The sequence below is a fragment of the Pongo pygmaeus genome, chromosome 2 (assembly GCF_028885625.2).
Source record: "Pongo pygmaeus isolate AG05252 chromosome 2, NHGRI_mPonPyg2-v2.0_pri, whole genome shotgun sequence".
Classification (NCBI taxonomy): Eukaryota; Metazoa; Chordata; class Mammalia; order Primates; family Hominidae; genus Pongo; species Pongo pygmaeus.
Genome location: NC_085930.1, coordinates 76,854,700 through 76,875,156, shown reverse-complemented (window position 1 = coordinate 76,875,156; position 20,457 = coordinate 76,854,700). Strand labels below are relative to the sequence as shown.

Sequence of the window (20,457 nt, the reverse complement as noted above, 5' to 3'; positions counted from 1 at the left end):
CTAGGCTCACTGCAACCTCTGTCTCCTGGGCTCAAGCCATCCTCCCACCTCAGCCTCCTGAGTAGAGTAGCTGGAACTACAGGCACCACCGTGCCCAGCTAATATTTTCCGTGTGTGTGTGTGTGTGTGTGTGTGTGTGTGTGTGTGTATTTTTTGTAGAGACAGGGTTTCACCATGCTGCCTAGGCTGGTCTCAAACTCCTGAGTTCAAGTGATCCACTCACCTTGGCCTCCCAAACTGCTGGGATTATAGGAGTGAGCCACCATGCTCAGCCCCTATTCTCTTTCTAAAAGAATCCATTCACTCTTTATTTCCCTATGATTGGGTTAGCATCATGGCTTCTAATGTTTGACTGAATGGTTTTAAATTCTACCCTCCATGAAACAGGAAAATTAGCTTTTTTTCTCATGGAGTTTTGTTGAGATTTGAATCAGATAATAAATGCCAAGTTAGTACATATAACGGAGGGTTGTCAAAAATATCATCATCACCCTCATTTTTCATATCCCAGCTTAACTATCATTTGCACTGAAAAACACTCCCTGAACCTCACAAGATTCAATTAGATAAAATTAGCTGTGATTATTAGAACACCCCCAACACCAATTCCCTTAAATCCAGTAATTCCACTTCTAGAAAAGTTTGCTAAGAAAGTAATTCTAAATTTAGGAAAAACTTTTATTATTGCATTATTTATAATAGAAAATAAAAATACGGAGCTACCCAAACATTTTCACTTCATTTAGACTTATCAGTCATGTGATGGATTGTTAGGAACTTTCTGAATCATATTATTCCATTAAAAATAAAAATTCACAAGGAAAAATTAATAGCAGAGAAATTCCTATGTTATATTGTTAACCTAATAACAGCAGGGATTAAAAATTGATGGTATAGTACAGAAAAAAAATCCTGGAATTATAGGTGCAAATATGCTAACAGTAATTATTTTGCAATATAATAATTGGGTATTTTTTCTGAGTCTTGCAAATATTCCATAATAAGCATCCATTACATTTATAATGGCATAAAATAATAACCTTAATCTTTAAAAAATGCTAGTTGAGTAAATGAAACTTTTTCCTGCATTTTCTTGCCAGTTCATGTCGCTGGGGAGTGTCACTTATTTCTCTTGTCTAACTGTTTCCCTATGGTGAAAAACATAGAAATGTGTTGATAAAGAACACAAAGAAAGAATGCATGACTAGGAATGAGGAGAAGGGAAAGCTTCATGCATACTCAGCTGTAAAATGTTTGGGCAGGGCACGGTGGCTCACTCCTGTAATCCCAGCACCTTGGGAGGCCAAGGCGGGTGGATCACGAGGTCAGGAGATCGAGACCGTCCTGGCTAACACGGTGAAACCCCGTCTCTACTAAAAAATACAAGAAATCAGCTGGGCGTGGTGGCGGGTGCCTGTAGTCCCAGCTACTCGGGGAGGCTGAGGCAGGAGAATGGCGTGAACCCGGGAGGCGGAGCTTGCAGTGAGCAGAGATCGCGCCACTGCACTCCAGCCTGGGTGACAGAGCGAGACTCCGTCTCAAAAAATACATAAATAAAAATAAAATAAAATAAAATTTTTACAAAGTCAATGTAACAACTCAGGGAAATTATTTGTGTTCAAACATTGAAGTAAGAAAGACAGGAACCCAAATTCAGAACCGGCTGAACCTTGAAGGAATAAACAGTAAATGTCAAGGGCTTTTCTCACACAGGGAATGAACCAGTTTTCCTGCTCATAAAAGAAAACAAAAATATTGAGTATGAGTCTGAAAAATATGAACTTCCTCATGTTTGTCATCTCCATAAACTATCCCTGTCATTTTATCTTTATACTGAGAGGAAGATAATTTAGCAAAATGAAGCACGGGATGCTATTTCATTTTCTTATTACATATTTGAATTCAGTCTAGTATAATTATGGTATTTATGAAGTTTAAACTGATGTAGCAAGAGTAATAGGGAAAATAAGTGATCATCCACTCTCAACATGATAAGGAGCATTTCTTGATAAGAAAGATAACTTTACCAAGTACAGGAAATATGTAAGAGGTTTTATCAGCCAATAATTTTAATTTATGAGATGCTTTCACTGTGTTCCACTAAGAAAATATACATTTATTTCTAAATAAGTTAGTTTTAAAGCAAAATGAGAACAACAGTAGCAAAAATGTCTTACAGTTACAGACACAGGCAAAACAAAAACAAAAATACCTGCCCCCATCTGTGAGAAAAGAACTCACAAAGAACCAGGAAATTATAAATGAGCAGATTTGCCCTTGGCTCTAGGCAAGATCCCTGAGACAGTAATAAGAAATGAGGTTACCAAACATCCAGAGAGATATGAGCTGATAAAACTTAATCAGGCTAGTTTCACAAAGGGCAAATCTTTTCTGACAAATTTGGTGGCATTTTTGCATGGCACATGGGGCAGGAGAAGTACGTGACAGGAATGAGGGATAGAATTCAACTTAAGAAGGTAGAAAGCCATTGATGATATACATGAAAATGAGGTACGGTCTTAGCTTTCCAAAGAAGGCCGCTTGGGAGACGTTTAACCCAAATGCATTGATTTCATTAAGATATTTATGTTGACAAGAAACATGAAGCATGGTTGATGGATTGGCATGCTTAGCAGTGAAACCATGGTAGCAAAATTATGTCTGTTATCATCAAATAATGCACGCTTGGGGTGCATATGTATGTTTGCCATTCCAGATTTTTTTTAGAGTATTCTCATCAGTTATTTGCAGTCATGCACTGCATAATGACATTTTGGTCAATGACTGACTCCCCCCTATAAGATGGTGGTAACTTAGGATTATAATATCTTTTCTATGTATAGATATGTTTAGATACACAAATACTCCCCATTGTGTTACAGTTGTCTACAGTACTCAGTACAGTACCATGCTGGCTGTGCAGGTTTGTAGCCTAGAAGCAATAGGCTGTGTACCATACAGCCTAGGTGTGTAACAGGCTATACTGTCTAGGTTTGTGTAAGTGCACTCTGTGATGTTCCCACAATGACAAAATTGCCTAATGACACATTTCGCAGAATGCATTTCCATTGTTAAGCCACTCATGACTGTATTTACTTTTTCCAAATGTTTATGTTATTAGTATATATAGAGACAGCCAATGACATTTCAGAGAGACAAAATCTTATCTCAAAGAGGAACCAGTGGGCCACACTGCAATATCTCAATGATAATAATAGGTTCTACAGCATTTCTAGCATCTTCACTCTGAGACATTTTTAAAAAACGCTTTTAGTTGTTTTGTGTACTTGACAGTAGGCTGTTATTTTTCAAAGGTTAATGTTGAAGTGTTCTAAAATTGGGAAAGTAATAGGGTCAAACACCCAGAAGTTCAAAAGAAAGAATCTGAGTTTCCTGCTTAGTTGGTCCCTCAGCGTCAATGTACAAATAGGCTTGTCTCTTTCATCTTAAAAAGATAAATAATCAAAACTGACATACATACATACAAACAATTTCTCTACATCCTGCTGTTGTTTCTGCTCACCTCTCCCTTCTCTTTGCTGTCTGACTTCTTTATAGAGTAACCTGTACACCATTCCATAGTTTTATTTCAGTCCTCAGTTTATCTCAAGCTTGGCCTTTATGTCTCAATTCATCTTGATTTGAGAGTGAAATTTCTCCCAAAGAAGAAACAAGAGACTTTCTGATGATCAACATTAGTGCCTTATTGCTGTTGCTCTTGTTTTTCACGGTTACTCTCTAACATATATAACTCTTAACATACGTAACCAATATAACTCTTAACTACATCCTCCTTGTTAAAAACTCTCCTGTTTTGGCCTCCCATATGATGGATGGGGTAGGCAGAATAATGGCCCCCAAGATGTCAATATTCTAATCCCTGGAACATGTGAATCTGTTAAATTACAAGACAAAGGGAAATTAAGGTTAAAAATGGAATTAAGGTTGCTAATAAAGAGATTATTTTGGATTAGCTGGGGAGGCCTTTGAAGTAGAAGAGCGAGGTAGAAAAAGGGCCAGAGGAAAATGTAACTATGGAGGAATAGTAGAGTAATTTAATGTGAGAAGGACTCAAAATGCTGTTCCTGATTTTAAAGATAGAGAAAGGTGTCCACAATCCGAGGAACGTGGGCAACCTCTAGAAGTAGTATAAGACAAGGAAACGGATTTTACTCCAGAGCCTCTAGGAAATGCAGCCCTGATGACACCTTGATTTGAGCTCACTGAGGCCCATTTTGGAATTCAAACCTACAGAACTATAAGATAGTAAAATTGTGTTGTTTTACACCATTGAGTTTGAGGTAATTTGTTACGGCAACAATAGAAAAATAGTACAATGGTGTTCTGGCAAAATAGTCTCAACTTCTCATGCAGATCTTCCTCAGAACATTGGGCTGTTTTCTTTCTTTTGTCAATTCCCTAAATGTTGACAGTCCTTGGTTTTCATCCTTAGCTTTCTTTTTATTCAATTCCATGCTGTTGCTGCCTTTTACAAAGCAATGCCATCAAACTCGGTCTCTTTCCCCAACCAGACTCCTGCTTGTAGCTACCTATCTACATCTACAAGTCCCTCACAAAATCCAAATTTAACAAATTTAAAAGGGCAAAATCATCAATCTCAAAGAAATGTAAATGAACACATGAAAGATTTTGTTTAACTCACTGATCAATGAAGGGACCAGTAAAATGTTGCAACTCATTCAAAGAAGAATCCAAAGTACCACACATGTGTAGGTGATAAGGAATGCTAAAATAAATGTATAAATAGATGCAGAACAGGCTTACCATTGGATGGTATGTGAATTATATTTTAAGAAAGATGTTACAAAAGCAAACAAGCAAAAAGTTTTGCTTATTCATTAGGGAAAAATAGAAAAAAAAATCACCTGCATTTCATTGGACACAGTTTATTTGCATTTCAATGACCAAAAATTATTTGCATTCTTAATAGTTTTCTCCTCTTTACATTGTTGTAAAGTAGTTAAGAATCATTGAAAGGCAGGGTTAATCTTATAAAAAGTGAACTAGGCAGGGTACTCTGCAATCTTTCCATGTCCATATTGAAATTTTCGCAAGTTTTCCTGATAAGTCCTATCAGATATCTCTAGTCCAAATACTTTCTCATTCTCCTGAAGATCATTTCACACATACATCCCTCTTAAACCTCCCATACTTCCTCTCCTATCATCTGTCTCAGCTGATGATCTTCCTATTTCCCAAGGAAATAAAAGAAAAAAACAGAAGATAATTTTAACTTGCTTTCCACCCAACATGCATCAGTGTATTTTCTCCATCCGTCTCACTGTGGATGGAAGCTTTCTTTCTAAGGCCAACCACTGTACTGTGAACTCAATGCCTCCCCATCACCTCCAGGGTGTCACTCAAGGTATTGTCTTCTTCCTCTCCTGTATCATCATGTTCTCATGCAACTGCATCATGCCCAGAATCATGTCAATATAATGTAGTATTCCATCTCAACCAAATGCACCATTGACCCCATGTCTTTCTGTAGTACAACCCTATTTCTCTGGACCCTTTTATGAGAAACTCCTTAGAATTTTTTTTTTCAAATTCACTGTCTTCAATTCCTCTCTTTACACACTCCATATCCTCACGCCATTCAGGATGTACACTCCACTTAGCAACTCTTGCTAGGTCCTTAGCAACCTCTTCCACATTGCTAAATGCAGTGGTATGTTTTTCGCTCATCTTATTTGCCTAGCTTCCCTATTTGTCAAAGCTGACCATTCAGCTTCTTTAATTTTAGATTCTAGTCCATCACTCTCATAGGACACTCCTACAACATTGGCTATTGTTCCTCAGTCCCTTTACTGGTTCCTCCTCACCAGTGTGATCTTTAGTTGTTGCTGTGTCTTCAGGATGGGTTTGGGGTCTTTGTTTGTTTTGCTTTGTATACACTCAATCCGATGATGTTCAAATGCATATACCTTCAGTTCATAATTATCTCCAGAACTCCAGATTCATCTATTGGATGCCACCTTAGATATTTTAGTAGAATATCTAACAAAAACCTCAAACTCAACATTTATAAAACCAAACTCTTGGTCCTCCTCCTGACCCCCAGCACAAGCAAACTGTTCTACTTGAGTGTTTTCTCTCCCCAGAAAATGGAAAACCTATCCCTCCATTTCCTTAGGCTGAATACCTGATACTCGTTCATATTTCTAAATTTTTCTCCAACATATTACAAATCTCATTGCTTTAATATACAAAAAGAAATCTAGAATCCAATTATTATACATCTATACCACAAATACTTTGGTCCCAGCCACCATTATTTTCGCTTAAATTATATCAATGCTTTCAGCCTCAGGGGTTTGACACTTGCTGTTCCTCTGCCTAGAAATTTTTCTCAGTGCATGTTTTATTATCCACTTTTCTTTAGATCTCTGTTCAGATGTCACCAGACCAGTGATGCCGTCCTTCACTGCCTTTTATAAAATAACACCTCACTTCAGCATTTCTAGCTCCCTTACCCTTTATTTTTCTCCATAGCACTCACGACAATCTCATATACCCTCTGTTTATTTGTTCATTTATCTCATGCCTCCCTCAATTAGAATACAAGCGCTGTCACAGACTCAAAGTTATCTGTTTTGTTCATTGCTGTATTTTCAGGCTGTAAGATGGTTCTTGCACATAGTAATCTCACAAATATAAATGATTGTTCAGTAAATGAATAAAAAATAAATTAAATTTATATCTCCTTTCTCATCTTCTTTCATTCTCACTGCTCCTTATCTTTCTCTTCTCCTTCTTCCTTTAACAGCTAAGGACTTCAACATACATGCATTCTTGCATTCATCCCTAATAGCTAACTCAGAGTAATCTCTAATGCTGTCTTTGCCTCTTTCCTCACATCAAATCATTTATAATGTTTTGTTGGTATTGTGCCTACATACTTCAAAAAAGCTCTCACATCATTCTTGTTCTCTTTACTCCTACTGACAATACCCAATTATCTCAGTGTTTTCAAACGTTTGATAAATAATCTCCTTGATCTGTGGTTTCTCTTTCCCTATCCTTCCTCCTGTGAGTCACAGATCTAAACATATCATAATCTTGCTTAAAACTGAAAACACTTCCATGTTTTCTAACTGTTTACAGGTCAAATTCAAATCTCTGTAATATCACTTAAGGTCCTTCAAAACTGTTCTAAGTCTACCATTCCATCTTTTTATTTCATGACTCTCCTACCTTCCAGACTAGTTATATTCTTTTGAATGACAGGTATTTTCATATCTTTATTCAAGCTATTCTTCCTCTTAAAACTTCCTTGCTATAACTCCTGTTTCAATGCTATTCTTATTTTCATTCTTTTACACATAGCTCAAATGTTGCCTCTTTTGGCATTCTTCCAAAACCTCTAGGTAGAATTAATTGCTTCCTTCTCTGGGCTCCTTTAAAATTATATTTATACTTTTGGTGTAATACTTATCCTGTAATATTGTAGTTTGTTAATTGTTTTCTTATTGGCTTCCCTTTCTGGAGTATATATCATAGTGATTTACAGTACGAGTTCTGGAGTCAGTTTGCCTAGATTCAAAATTGAACCTCACCACCCTTTAGCTATTTGATATTGAGCAAGTTATTTCCATTCTCTAAACCTCATTTTCTCATCTTTTAAATGGAAATACTAAAATCTGCCTCACAGAGTTCTTGAAAGGACCAAATAAGATAATTCATGTACAAGTTTAACTTTATTCTTGGCACTTACTATGCTCCCAAATTATTCTTATTTGAGTGTCAGCTTCTTGAGTGTAATCCACTTATTTATTTTTGCATTGTCAGTGCATAAAGAAGGTTCAACACAGAGTTAGAGCTAATAAAAGTTGGTTGAGTTTACTTCCGTTGGATTTATCACTGTGTGCTGGCAATATCTAGATAAGCGATGATGTAGAATTTTATTTTGGTCTGGCTTTAACCTAAAGAGATCAACAGAATGTGAAATATATGCTATTGAACTCTTCTTATTATAATTTACTTTATGATCTGCATGCCACTTCCAATATGGCATATACATTTCAGGCAGGTTTAATGCTTAACCTCAAATCACAAGGTCACCATAGATGTCTGACTGGACTGAAATACTGCAGATCTTCAACTTTATACCATGTGTATACCATTAGTTCATTCTGCTAGAGTAACATAAAAATAACCAAAATGATTCCATTATGTTAAAAGCAGCTTTCACTTTAAGAATTGTCTTCTCAAATGTCTACTGCATGTAAGAAACAACAAGCATGGCCACTATCAGGTGACTGTGCAGCTCCTTTTCTTCACATCTTTGGTGTTACCTAGAGTAAGAGGCCACTGAGTGTCCAGTCCATAGACACAGTCTAGCTTTGCGTCTTGTGAAGTGAGTGCTGATTTCAAGTATGGCTTGAATCTAACTGATGCTTGATGTTCAAGCTTTATTGAACATATACTTTTGAAATAATTCCAAATACATTTGTTGAAAGTATTATTATCAAATGATTATTACAATGAAAATTTATTTTTATTACAATTTAAAAGGCAACAATTCAAAAATCAGTCTCCCATCCCAGCTGTTAATACTGAGCAACATCAGTGTCTCCAGTTGTTCGTTGGACAGGTAAACCTGTGAGCCCCAACACCTATCAAAATCAGTACTTTATACCTGAATTAGTATTTTTTCCTAGTACAAGCATTCCTCTTTTCTTTATTTCTCTATTTTGAAAAACAACAAATCTCTGAGCAATCTTTAATGTTTCCTTTTGCTTTAATCGTGCTCCCACATTCAGTTAACTGGCAAATCACCTTTTACCTTTGCTTTCAATTCTTGCTCCCACCACCTTAGTAAGATGTATCTCTCTACTTAGACTAGTATAAGAATTTCATAACTATTTTTAAAATTCTAGCTTTATCATCTTTATTTTTTAACATAGCTGACAAAGTTTACTTTTTTCCTTTTTTCTTTCTCATATAAAGTAAGTCTGACATATCTTCACTGCATAAAACCCTTCAAAAGATAAACATCAACAGGCAGTGGAATCTCAGTTCAGAGCTTGATGTTTTGATTTAAAGCTCCGGTCTGCCTCTAGTTCTTAAGTAGGACACTTGACCTCTCTAGAATTACTTTTCTGTTTTATTTTTTCCCTGTAAATTAGGTAAACATTTCTCTAAGTATTTTTTTCTATTTTAAAATTTTGTGACTTGACTGGAAGTTTAAAGAAAATTGGTAAAAGATAAATACATGTGGTAAGGGGAGGGAGAAGGAAGAAGGGAAGGGAAGGGAAGGGAAGAGAAAGGAAGGGAAGGAAAAAGGAAAGAAAAAAAAAGGCTTAACTCTTTATAAAACCTGCATTCCAAGAAAGATATTAAGTGAGTTTAGGTTAAGCTCTGCAGGTTAAAGAGTATGAATTTGAAAAACTAAGGTAGAAGTTTGGTAATAGAAGAAAAATAAAGCCAGGGAGGGTAGAGCTTTTATAGTACTGAAAGTATGCAGAACTCAAGTGGATGTATAATTTGTGTCACTCTGGACTTGGAGTCAAACCTGGATTTGAATGCCAGCTCTGGCCTATTAATAAGGATGTGATTTTGAGCTAATTATTTAATGTCTTTAAGTTTTAGTCAGGTTCAACTACATAATTTGCAGACCCCAGTACAAAATGAACATGTGAGGCCCCTTGTTCAAAAGGCAGAAAAAAATTGCCATTAAAGGTATTAAAATATAAAATGTTTTCTTACTTCCCTGGTATCTTTCTTGTTCTGGAATGATGTTTTTTATTTGCTTTTTAATGGCACTTTCCTTTTGGGCATGGGAATACTTTCTCAACGACCCTCACATGCCCTGGGGGCCTTGCCCTACCATGCAGTGTAAATATGACTCACTGCTGACCCACTGACCTCCAGGTTCTCCTTTTCATCAGCTGCCTAACCAATATGCAATGCCCCAGCTCATAGCCCCAACTCACACAAATGGAAAATCCTCAAAGGCTTTGCAACATTTTTGCGAATTAGACTTCTGCAGTAGAAGATATTCTGGAGGTTCCAGGAGCCACGGTGGGGAAATATATTGGGAGCAACAAAATTCTAACACAGAAAGATCTCAGGTACTTTATATCTGGGTGTGATCTTGGAGCTCTCTAGTCTTATCCCTGGATGAAACCTGAAATTTACCCAGGCTCATACAATGTGATTCAGGTAGAACAAAAAAGAATATGACTTTTAGTTCTGTGTTCTTTTAGATACAGGCTTTCTAATGTATGTGAGTTTCCCTTGTGATTTCCTCTAAAAGCCCAGGTTGTCTGCACTTTTGTAGTTCTGGAGAGGAAAAGCAGGCAAACACTGGTCTCTTTCTATGGTTTATTTAAAGCTGTCTTTCTCAAGGCTGTTTTAGTTGTAAGAAATGGAAACCATACAGTTAGTGGTTCATGTAACCTAGAGGCAGATCTCACTAGAAACTGAAACCAAAGATCTAAAAATTCAGGGAATAAAGCCTCTCTCCTCTAAATTACTCATTCTCTCCATCATTCCGTTCCCCCCACCCTCTCTCTCTATCATCTACTTATCTCAATTTCTGCCTTTGTGTAGACTGGTGTTCTCTACCTCTTCATGAGTTTTATGGATGATGGATATTATAAAAGTTATGAACAGCCTCATCTCTGCTCAAGCAACCAGCAGAGACTAGCATCTCTTAATATTATATCTAAATTCTTGGGAGAGAGAAACACCACAGCCCAAGAAGAACATATTCACTTCTCATCCAGTCAGCCATGGCCCAAGGAATGGCCTAAAGCAGATTGAACACGCCTTTAAGGATCTCCACAGTTTAAGAGCTACTTCTCCATGAAATGGTTCATGGGCCATTCAGAAATGCCAGAATGTCACTGCATTAGAATAAAAAGTTCTCAGCATTTAGGGAATAATAATGAACTTTAGATACTGGTAGGTTAGATGTAATATTGCAGTCAGATCATGGAATTAACTTTTTAATTCCATAGAAGATAATGGAGGAAGAAAGGGCAGAACCCTATATGCATTTTCAACAATATTGTACAATTTTCACTTAATTGTTACCTAGAAACATTTATTTTTCAGTGTCCACCTATTCCAAAGTTCTTGCCTTACTGCCAGATAAAACATTTTTTTTTTTTTTTTTTGAGATAAGGTCTTGAACTCCTGGGCTCAAGCAATCTGCCCGTCTTGGCCTCCCAAAGTGCAGGGATTATAGGTGTGAGCCACCATGCCCAGCCTCTCTAATAAAACATTTTGTAGAGAGTACCATTATAATCATTGGTGATTACAATGTATAGTAGTATGTATACACATATAGTTTTTATATGTGTGTGTGTGTATATATATATATACACACACATACGTATGTATATATGTGTACACATACACATATAGTAGTATGTGTCTTCAATACAATTACTCACTGATTGTTAAAGTCGCTCAAAAATACCAACACCATTCTTATTCCCAAATACATTCTTGAAGCAAAAGTATTTGAAAATGCATTTTGATTTCTTGTTTTTGATATCATATTGTCACGTTTACAGCTGTTCCTATACAGAAAACCAACATTGTTCTTGCTTTCTGATTGTATAGACAAAACAATAAAGACTTGCTGTTATTTAATCATTTCATTACAGTATGAGGAAAATCTAACAATTTACCAAAAGATATTAAACAATTAGTTGAAACTAGACTTTTTACTTATCAAGTGGTATAAATTCAAGCTCCTAAAAAGTTGATAACAAATATAAATGAAAAAAATGAATGATATCAACTGACTGATGATAATTCAACAAGATCTAACTTCTGTGTCTTTCAAAATGACCTAAAGTTTGTTAGAAAAATGTCTTTAAGTTTCTCATCTATCAAATGGGAACAGAAATTTGTATCTCACAAAAGGCATCACAGGGATTTAATTTGGAAACTGCTGTATGTATATATTTTTTGAAAACCACTAATCATTCTCACAAATATAAGATATTATTAAGCCAAGTTATACCCCCAATTTGGACTACATGAAGTTTAAACCAGACTTTTCTCTGAGTGAAAGTAAAGGAAAGCAAATGAATTAGCATTTGTTGTGTGCTTGTTTTGTGCCTGGCTTAATGTATGTTGCTTAATATGCATTATTTCAACCAGGTTTTCTTTTTTTGTGTAGGAGGTAGGGGGTTGGAAATTTTAAAGAGATTTTATGGAGATCTGCAAAAAAGTCATTCATATTCCCACCATCAAAAATTAAGTTACCATCTCAGCATATTTATTTCCTATCTCTTTTCTTCATTTTTTAAAAATCTGATGTTTCTTTAATATAATGCATTTTTATTTTAATCATTCAAACTATGAAAAATTATGCAAGAAAATAAAAAACCTATCTCCAATAAAACTTTCTCTAAAAATAAAAATTATTAATATTTGGTAAAATTATAGCCATCTTTCTATATATAAAAATACAGAAAAGATATACTGTATTCATGTATAGATAGATAATAGCGTAGAATACAAATATTTTATAAAAATGAGATCATACCGAAGATGTTACTTTTAACATCAAGATTAAATTTTATTTTAGTATAAGAAAATAGAATAAAACAAAGTAAAAATGATGAATAATTTGAACTTCTAATAAATGATTTGAGACAAAAAAATTTTTTTTAATGATTTCTCTAAGGTTAAAAGATACAATGAATGATACAAACAGGTCAGAGTACCTTTGTTTGTAAATACAATAATATTATATGTATATATGTGTACACATATGTATCTATAGACTTTTTGCTATGAAAGATGATACTAGCGCTCATACTAGCTAATTATATTCTCTCATTCACTTCTCATTTTTCTATTTTGTTGTTTATCTTATCGAGCTTGTAGCATTTATATTCTGTTCTATAACTAAAACTAGCAGAGATCTTAAGTGTAAGTTTGTGTTTGAAAGTATGCTGTGTGTGTCCCATTATTCCTCCTTCATTCTCAAGATCTGCATATTGATTCATATTTAATTGAATGGATTTCATTGTTAAGTGATCTGTTTAAGAATAATCATCTGTTATTTTTCATATTAGCTTTTTTATATTAGTTTTTTTAATGTTCAAATTGTTCAAATGTGTTTGTTGGATGTCTTTTTTTTTTTTTTTTTTTTTTGCTTTTGTTGCCCAGGCTGGAGTGCAATGGAGTGATCTCAGCTCACTGCAACCTCTGCCTCCTGGGTTCAAGCGATTCTCCTGCCTCAGCCTCCCTAGTAGCTGGGATTACAGGCGCCCACCACCACGCCCAGCTAATTTTTTATATTTTTAGTAGACATGGGGTTTCACTATGTTGGCCAGGCTGGTCTAAAACTCCTAACCTCAGGTGATCCACCCACCTCCACCTCCCAAAGTGCTCGGATTACATGTGTGAGCCACCGTGCCCAGCTCAGATGCCATTATATTTGAAAGATATATTGGTGATAATACTAAAGTCATCCTTTCATTCAGAATATTTACAGACTTTTCTTCATTGTCTTCTGGTATAAAATGGTACTGTTTAAAATCCCAGCTTATGCTGAGTTTTCTTTTTTACTCGGTGTGTGTATGTGTGTGTGATGGGGTCTTGCTCTGTTACCCAGGCCATAGTACAGCAGTGTGATCATAGTTCACTGCAGCCTCAAATCACTGGGCTCAAGTGATTCTCCCACTTCATCTCCCAAGTAGCTGGGACTACAAGCACCCACCACTGCTAATTTTTCTTTTCTTTTTGCTTTTAGTAGAGACAGGATCTCCCTATAGTACCCAGGCTCAGTCTCAAACTCTTAGCCTCAAGTGATCCTTCTGTCTTGATCTCTCAAAGTGCAGGGATTATAGGCATGAGCCCCTGTGCCCATCCTTTCACTCTTTTACTTAGCTTACTATTTCTGTCCAGTCTTCTTAAAGAAGCTTCCTCTTGATGTTCTTCAAATATTAGTCACTTAACCAGCAAATGCTTTGGTATTGAGTACTCACTCTTTCAAATATTTCTGGAACATGTTCTTTCCATTTATAGTAACTTTTCTTAATGGTATTTACTGAGACATGTGTTTGATTCTGTAACTCAGTGACATCAAGGATCTTAATGTTGAATCATCTTTATCTATGTTTCTAATCAATTACCTTCTCCTCATTGTTTTATTATCTGTGCTTTTTTCACATTATGTGAGATAATTACTATCATCTCAAAACATTATAGCAGTAATGTGACTTTCAGTGGGTATCTGTTTTGTTGCTTGCCTATTCCAATTGATTTATTTGTTATTTATTGATGTTGCCTGGGTTACAATTTGTATCCTTAGGTTCATGGTCTCCAAATTTATCTGGTTCTATTGTCTGTGTATTTTTTTCATATTGACATTGTTATATTATTTTTAAAAACTCATGCTCTTATTCTATAGCATAAAACTGTTTTGAGGAATTCCCTAGGTTTTCTTGAGTTATGTTTTCTTCTAGATTGAGTATTTTCCCTGTCTTGGTCATGCCATGTTTTACTCTTTTATTGCTGCAATATATTTGCATAGTTCCTATTCCATTTCTTTTCATATTGTTCACGCTTGAGAAACTGTGTACAGAAAATTCACTTTTTACTTAATGGGGAAATATATTTTTTGAACTTTCTTTTTATTATATCTGGGAACAGTTTTTTTTTCTCCTTCTTAGCTCCAGTTTGGAGACAGGATTTATGGCGAGTACCCATGTTTTGTAGCCTGAGAGAATGATGGGGCCAAGGGAAGTTCAGCCTTTTTAGGATACCTGGGTGCTTCTCTCTATACTAAGATTTCTTTTTTAATGAATTGTAGCAAGATTATTGTTGGAAGAGACATCAGTATACTTCATTGGAAGATGTAGCACTTTTCTAATGGGCTTCAGAGGCTTCACCCCTGAGTGCATGGGCATGACATTATTAATTGGTTAAATAGAGTCAGCTTTACTATCCATATTTCCCTACTTTACTTTTTTTTTTTTTTCCTAGAAGCCTTTTTCATTGCTCTTCAGCCAGAAAGAGGTAAAAGAAAAAGATAAGACCTTTCCATCTGTGTACATACAAATCTACTTATCTCCAGATTTAGAAGTTATAATGAGAATTCTCAGAATGCTGTCATTTCACCAGTAAATCCTACAGGGTGTGAGGACAACATTAGGAAATCAAGAACTCCTTCCCTTCTCTGAGCCTGACCAGACTGTTTTTACTCCACAGTTGTTTTTGGTTTTTTTCTTTAAGTAATTTTGTCAGGAAATGTTCCTTTTCTTTTCAGGCATTGTTAATTTCTGTTTGTTTGTTATTTGTACTTACAATATCTCACACATTTCATTAGGTACTGATGTAAGAAAAGTCAGTAAAACATCTTCAATCCACTTGCTCAATCATCATTTACAGGAACACTAAGATATACGACATAGCATTCTCCTTTAACAGCTGAGAAATCAGAGAACAAGAGTGGTGAAGTAAATTGTCCAGCATTGGGGAGCCAGTAATTGACTAGGCTAGAATTAAAACTTCTATCTATCTACACTTCTAGGTCACTGATGAAAGGTGCCGAAATTACAATTTTAAGATGAAGTTAATAAAAGAACTTAGTTTACCCAATTGCAAATATTTTAGAAGACTAATGCGATGGAAGCAGATCTGAGTGGATGGTGAAAACAATGGAGAGGGAATCAGGAAGCTAAAGTTTAATTTGTTGCTCTCTCTTAAGACAGATGGTAAATTTGGAAAAGATGATTCAACTTCCTGGATTTCAATTTCCTTCTCTGTAATAATGATGATGGATGATGATGATGATGATGATGATGATGATTGTCATAATTTGATGACTATATATCTACTCATTATGAGGCACAATGTGACATATTTTATAAACAATAAATTATTAAATCTCAAAACAACCATCTGATACAAACATTGCATCTATTTTAATAACAAGGACACAGAAGATTGCTTAAATCCCCTGAGGCCCGTTTGATTCCAGAGCACACGTTCTTAACCAGTAGCCCTATTGTCTTTCCAACCAAGAAGTCTGACCTGAGTGGTCTGTAAAAGATCTTCCAGCTTTGAGGTTCTCTAGTGCTGTGGTTGATATAGAAGGAAATGACTATGGGTTAACATAGGAGAAGCAACCTCACACATCACTCAAGTACAATTATGGTAGTTACAGACTGGACTTCAAATTAAGTCCTAACATGATCAGGTTTACGCTTGATGTTGTGCATTGCACTGTAGGGGAGAAAACATGATTTCTTTTTTTTCCTGTTCTAGGTTTTTAGTTGAGACACCCTCCTACAAACAAAAATCAAATTAACAAAAGAAAAGTAGAAATTTATTAACACATGCTGGACCCATCATGCCGAGAGACATCAATTCAAAAGTATTTTTCTCAAGGCAGCGGCTTGGGGTGATGTTTCAGTAATATTTTATCAAAAAGCCATAAATTCTACATAGTAACAAGGCAAAGGAAAGAACAGTTTTAGTCCTTTAAAAGGTGGGAAAATGTGAGAGGATAGTGAAATCTGTTCTCAGATGCCTCTGGTGCCTGCTGGTGCCTTCTCTGGGCTGATAGCAAGTGCTGTCTCCAGTAAGGATGCATGGATGTTCTGCCATCAAGCAAACAGAGGCTGAGGCCGGGTGTTCTCCTGCCTTTTCAGTGCCTTTAACTCAACAATCCTCAATATTTGGGGAGGAAATATTTTGGTTTCTTTCAAGACATTAAAAAATAAAAACCACAGAATTTCACCTTACACATGAGTACTAAGCTCTTCCTCATCCTCTTCCCCTTCCCTTTCTTTCATAGCAATTTAGTCCAAATGCCATGAATTGGAGCTGAGTGAGGTAGGCATCCATGTGCATGTGGAAGAGCAGGGCCACAGCAGCCCAGCCTGAGGTGCTGGAACCTGAGAGGGGCGAGAGAGGCATCCATGCAGGGCAGGGGTTAGGACAGTGGTGACTTGGTGTGAGTGGCAGAGCCCAAGTAAGGTGAGAAGGCCATGCCTGTGGTGGGGTGGCCTGGCAGAGGGTATCAGAGCCTGAGGAAGGGGAAGAAGGTTCCATTGTTAGGGGAGGGTGTTGAAGGCAGAAGCCTGGAGTCTGGTGTTGGAGCCGAGGAGAAGGAGGGTGGTTTCTAGGGGAAAGAGAGCTCCCGTGTGATCTGAAAGATGTGAGAAAGCGAGAAAGCTATCCATGTAGGAATATGTCTGTGTACCAAGTGTCAGAGCCCGAGTGGGGTGAAGGAGGACATCCACACTGGAGGCAGACCCTAAACAGGGTCAGAATCTGAGTGAGGTGAGGAGGGAGGAATCACCCAGCCAGTGGTGTCAGGGCAGGTATAGGAGTAAAACTGGGAGTGGACATCAGGACCTGAGCAGAGGGAAGAGGATACTGACAGTAATAGGAGACTAGTCACATACAGGAGAATTGAGCAAATGCATAAATATGTCAAAGATAATGGGCACCAGGGTTCTCACAGTCTAAATGGGAGTTGCAAATATAAACAGAGGACAACTGTAAATCACCATAAATGAACACAACACACACATATAAAATCTACGCACACACACAAATCTGCTGAGAGGCTCTGGGCAAGAGCACCTAAAAAAAATGAGTACACTGAGCATCCTCATGATGGTTTCTAAATACCAATCTCTAATAAAGGAAGCCAGGTTTTTTTGTTTTGTTTTGTTTTTGTTTTTAACAACAACAACAACAAAAATGGCTACTTTGCTGGCAGAGCAGGTGAAATACAAGATGATCCTGGAACTCTTTCTTGTATCAGAAAGGAAGAATTCAAAGAAGGGTAAGGACATGCCAAAGGGCAAGCCATTTGAAAGCATCGAATAAATAGCAAATGTATTATAACTCATTTACCAAAATAAGAAAGCTTGGATTCACACCGATAAAACAGATCATCCTAATAGAAATATAAGAATAAAAAGTTTAAATGTCCAACGAGGCATATTTGCATTGTCTAAAGTACCTAGCCACAAAACACTAATTATAAAGAAAAAAAGATACTTACTTTTATACTGGAGAAGTCTGACAGGTACCACCTTAGTCAAATGATTATTTAACTTCAAGAGCAATGGGACAAATAGAAGTCTTAACCTTCTACCTGACAGAATGCAACATAAAGAGCACAGCATCCTGAATCGAATTGTAATGAAAGTGTTTTATTACCTCCAATGGTGTATCCAGTGAAGGAGGAGGGGATAGAGGGAAAGAGGGCAAGACAATGGGATCAGTGTACTTGCTGGCTAGGAGAAGCCTTTTTTATAGTGATTTTTAAAGCCAATTTTTACTGCTTTTATTATTATTTTTAAACATCTTTATAGACCATTTTATTATATGTGCCCTTGGCATATAGCTCCTACCCCTACAGGGAAGAGTCTGTGACTTGCCATTGATACCTGACTATTCAGACAAGCCCAAATTAGGTGAAACTTTACCAAATAACTGCCTTGTGATCTAAGGTGTTAAAGTCAGGGAAATCAAGGAAAGACTGGGGAATTGTTTCAGATTGAAATAGACTAAAGAGACATAATTAAGAGAGGCCATGCATGGTGAATCGTGCCTGTAATCCCAGCACATTGGGAGGCCGAGGTGAATGGAATGCTTGAGCCCAGAATTTTAAGACTAGCCTGGCAACGTGGTGAAACACCATCTCTACAAGAAAACAAAAATTAACCTGGCATGGTGGCAAAAATTAACCCAGGACGGCTAGGTGGGAAGTTCACCTGAGCCAGGAGGTTGAGGCTGCAGTGAGCTGTGATTGTGTCACTGCAATTCAGCCTGTGCAACAAAATGACAATCTGTCTCAAAAAAAAAAAAAAAAAAAAAAAGAAAAGAAAAAGAAAAAAGAAAGAAAGAAAAAAAGAAAAAAGAAAAAAAATTATCAACTGGATTCTTTTGGTGTAAAAGATTTTATTGGGGGCCAGACACAGTGGCTTAATCCTGTAAACCCAGCACTTTGGGAGGCTGAGGTGGCAGAATGGCTTGAGGTCAGGAGTTTGAGACCAGCTTGAGCAACAGAAGGTGACTCCATATAGCCAGGCATGGTGGCAGGCACCTGTAGTTCTAACTACTTGGGAGGCTGAGATGGGAGGATCACTTGAGCCCAGGAGTTAGAGGCTGCAGTGAGCTATGATCACACTACTGCACTCTAGCTTGGGTGACAGAGTGAGACACTGTCTCTACAACAAAAATGAAACAACAAAAAAAAGAATTTTATTAGAAAAAATGGGAAATGGGACCTGAAGATTAGCTGCTTAGTGCTGAATCAATGTTAATTTCTTAATATTGTTGGTTTTGGGGGTGTTATGCTCTTTGTTTGTTGGAAATATAAACTAATTTATTTGGGTAATAGGGGATTGGTTTACAAAAGAAAAAAATTCTTTGTCCATTTTTATAATATTTTTTGTGAATTTGAGATTGTTTTAAAATAAAACAATTTTAAATATGTATGTTGAATTGATATGTAATATAGACTTGCATTCAAAACAGGGCCACATTTTTTTTCATGTGATTTATTCTTTTCTTTTCCCAGGTGATGGTCTTTTAAGCCGTCCTATCTTTACTCAGGAGCCACATGACATCATTTTTCCTTTGGATTTATCAAAATCTGAGGTCATCCTGAATTGTGCTGCTAACGGTTACCCTTCACCTCATTATAGGTAAAATCCTACCTCTGGGCACCACACTATTTTGTTCTTCATCATGGAACCAAAACATACACAAAATAAAGTGTTTTATAAAATGTCCTAATTTGTAGTGTACATCTCAAGGAATTTCTCTATGGGTATGCAGCCATGTGACAATCACTCAAATAAGGATACAGGCATTTCCAGTACCCCAGGGTGTTCCCTCATGCCACTTTCCAGGCAATAATTAACCCCCTACCCACCAGCTCCAGATAACCATAATTATGTCTCTGTCTTATTGATTAGGTCTGCTTAGAACATTTATTCTTGAGATTGCTTCCATGCATTGCCATATTGTGGTCAGGATTAAGAGAGAGAGAGAGAGAAGAAAGGGGAGAGAGAAGAGAGAAAGACAGGAAGCAAGTAACACAGGAAGCCAGGAAGAAAAGAAAGATAAAAGGAAGGAAAAAAATAAAGAGAAAGGAAAAAAAGATTTGTTTCCTCAATTTGAAAGACTAAAATGTAAGCTCATTTTGCATTTCCCACCCCTACCTCAATGTGGAACTGCAGGCTCAGTTGCTGCATATGCAATGATTATGAAAATGTTCTATAAAGAATGAATCAAGATGGATATCTAGGTTTATTTCATCAGATAAAATTATGTGACTTCACTGGTGGGTCACATCACCCAAAAATACTGATTTTAGAAATATATGTTGAAGACAGCTATATACACTCTAAGGCAGAAAGCGAAATTTTATTCTGGGCAAATAAGAAAAAAAAAACCTACATTTGTTTCTCACATATTATTTGTGGAATT

The 20,457-nt window shown here is 36.5% G+C and overlaps 1 protein-coding gene and 1 long non-coding RNA gene across 4 annotated transcripts in view; one reads left to right on the top strand and one right to left on the bottom strand.

Annotated features, from left to right (window-relative positions):
* The window catches only part of LOC129033834 (contactin-6), a 319,503-nt gene that overhangs the window by 122,292 nt on the left and 176,754 nt on the right, over positions 1 to 20,457 (top strand). For all 3 annotated transcript variants that reach the window (XM_063661824.1, XM_054482896.2, XM_063661825.1), the window contains exon 3: positions 19,544 to 19,670. In XM_063661824.1, the coding sequence (XP_063517894.1) occupies positions 19,544 to 19,670 (127 nt within the window). The remainder of the gene's footprint in view (positions 1 to 19,543; positions 19,671 to 20,457) is intronic.
* The window catches only part of LOC134739174 (uncharacterized), a 56,286-nt gene that overhangs the window by 21,507 nt on the left and 14,322 nt on the right, over positions 1 to 20,457 (bottom strand). The window lies entirely within an intron of this gene.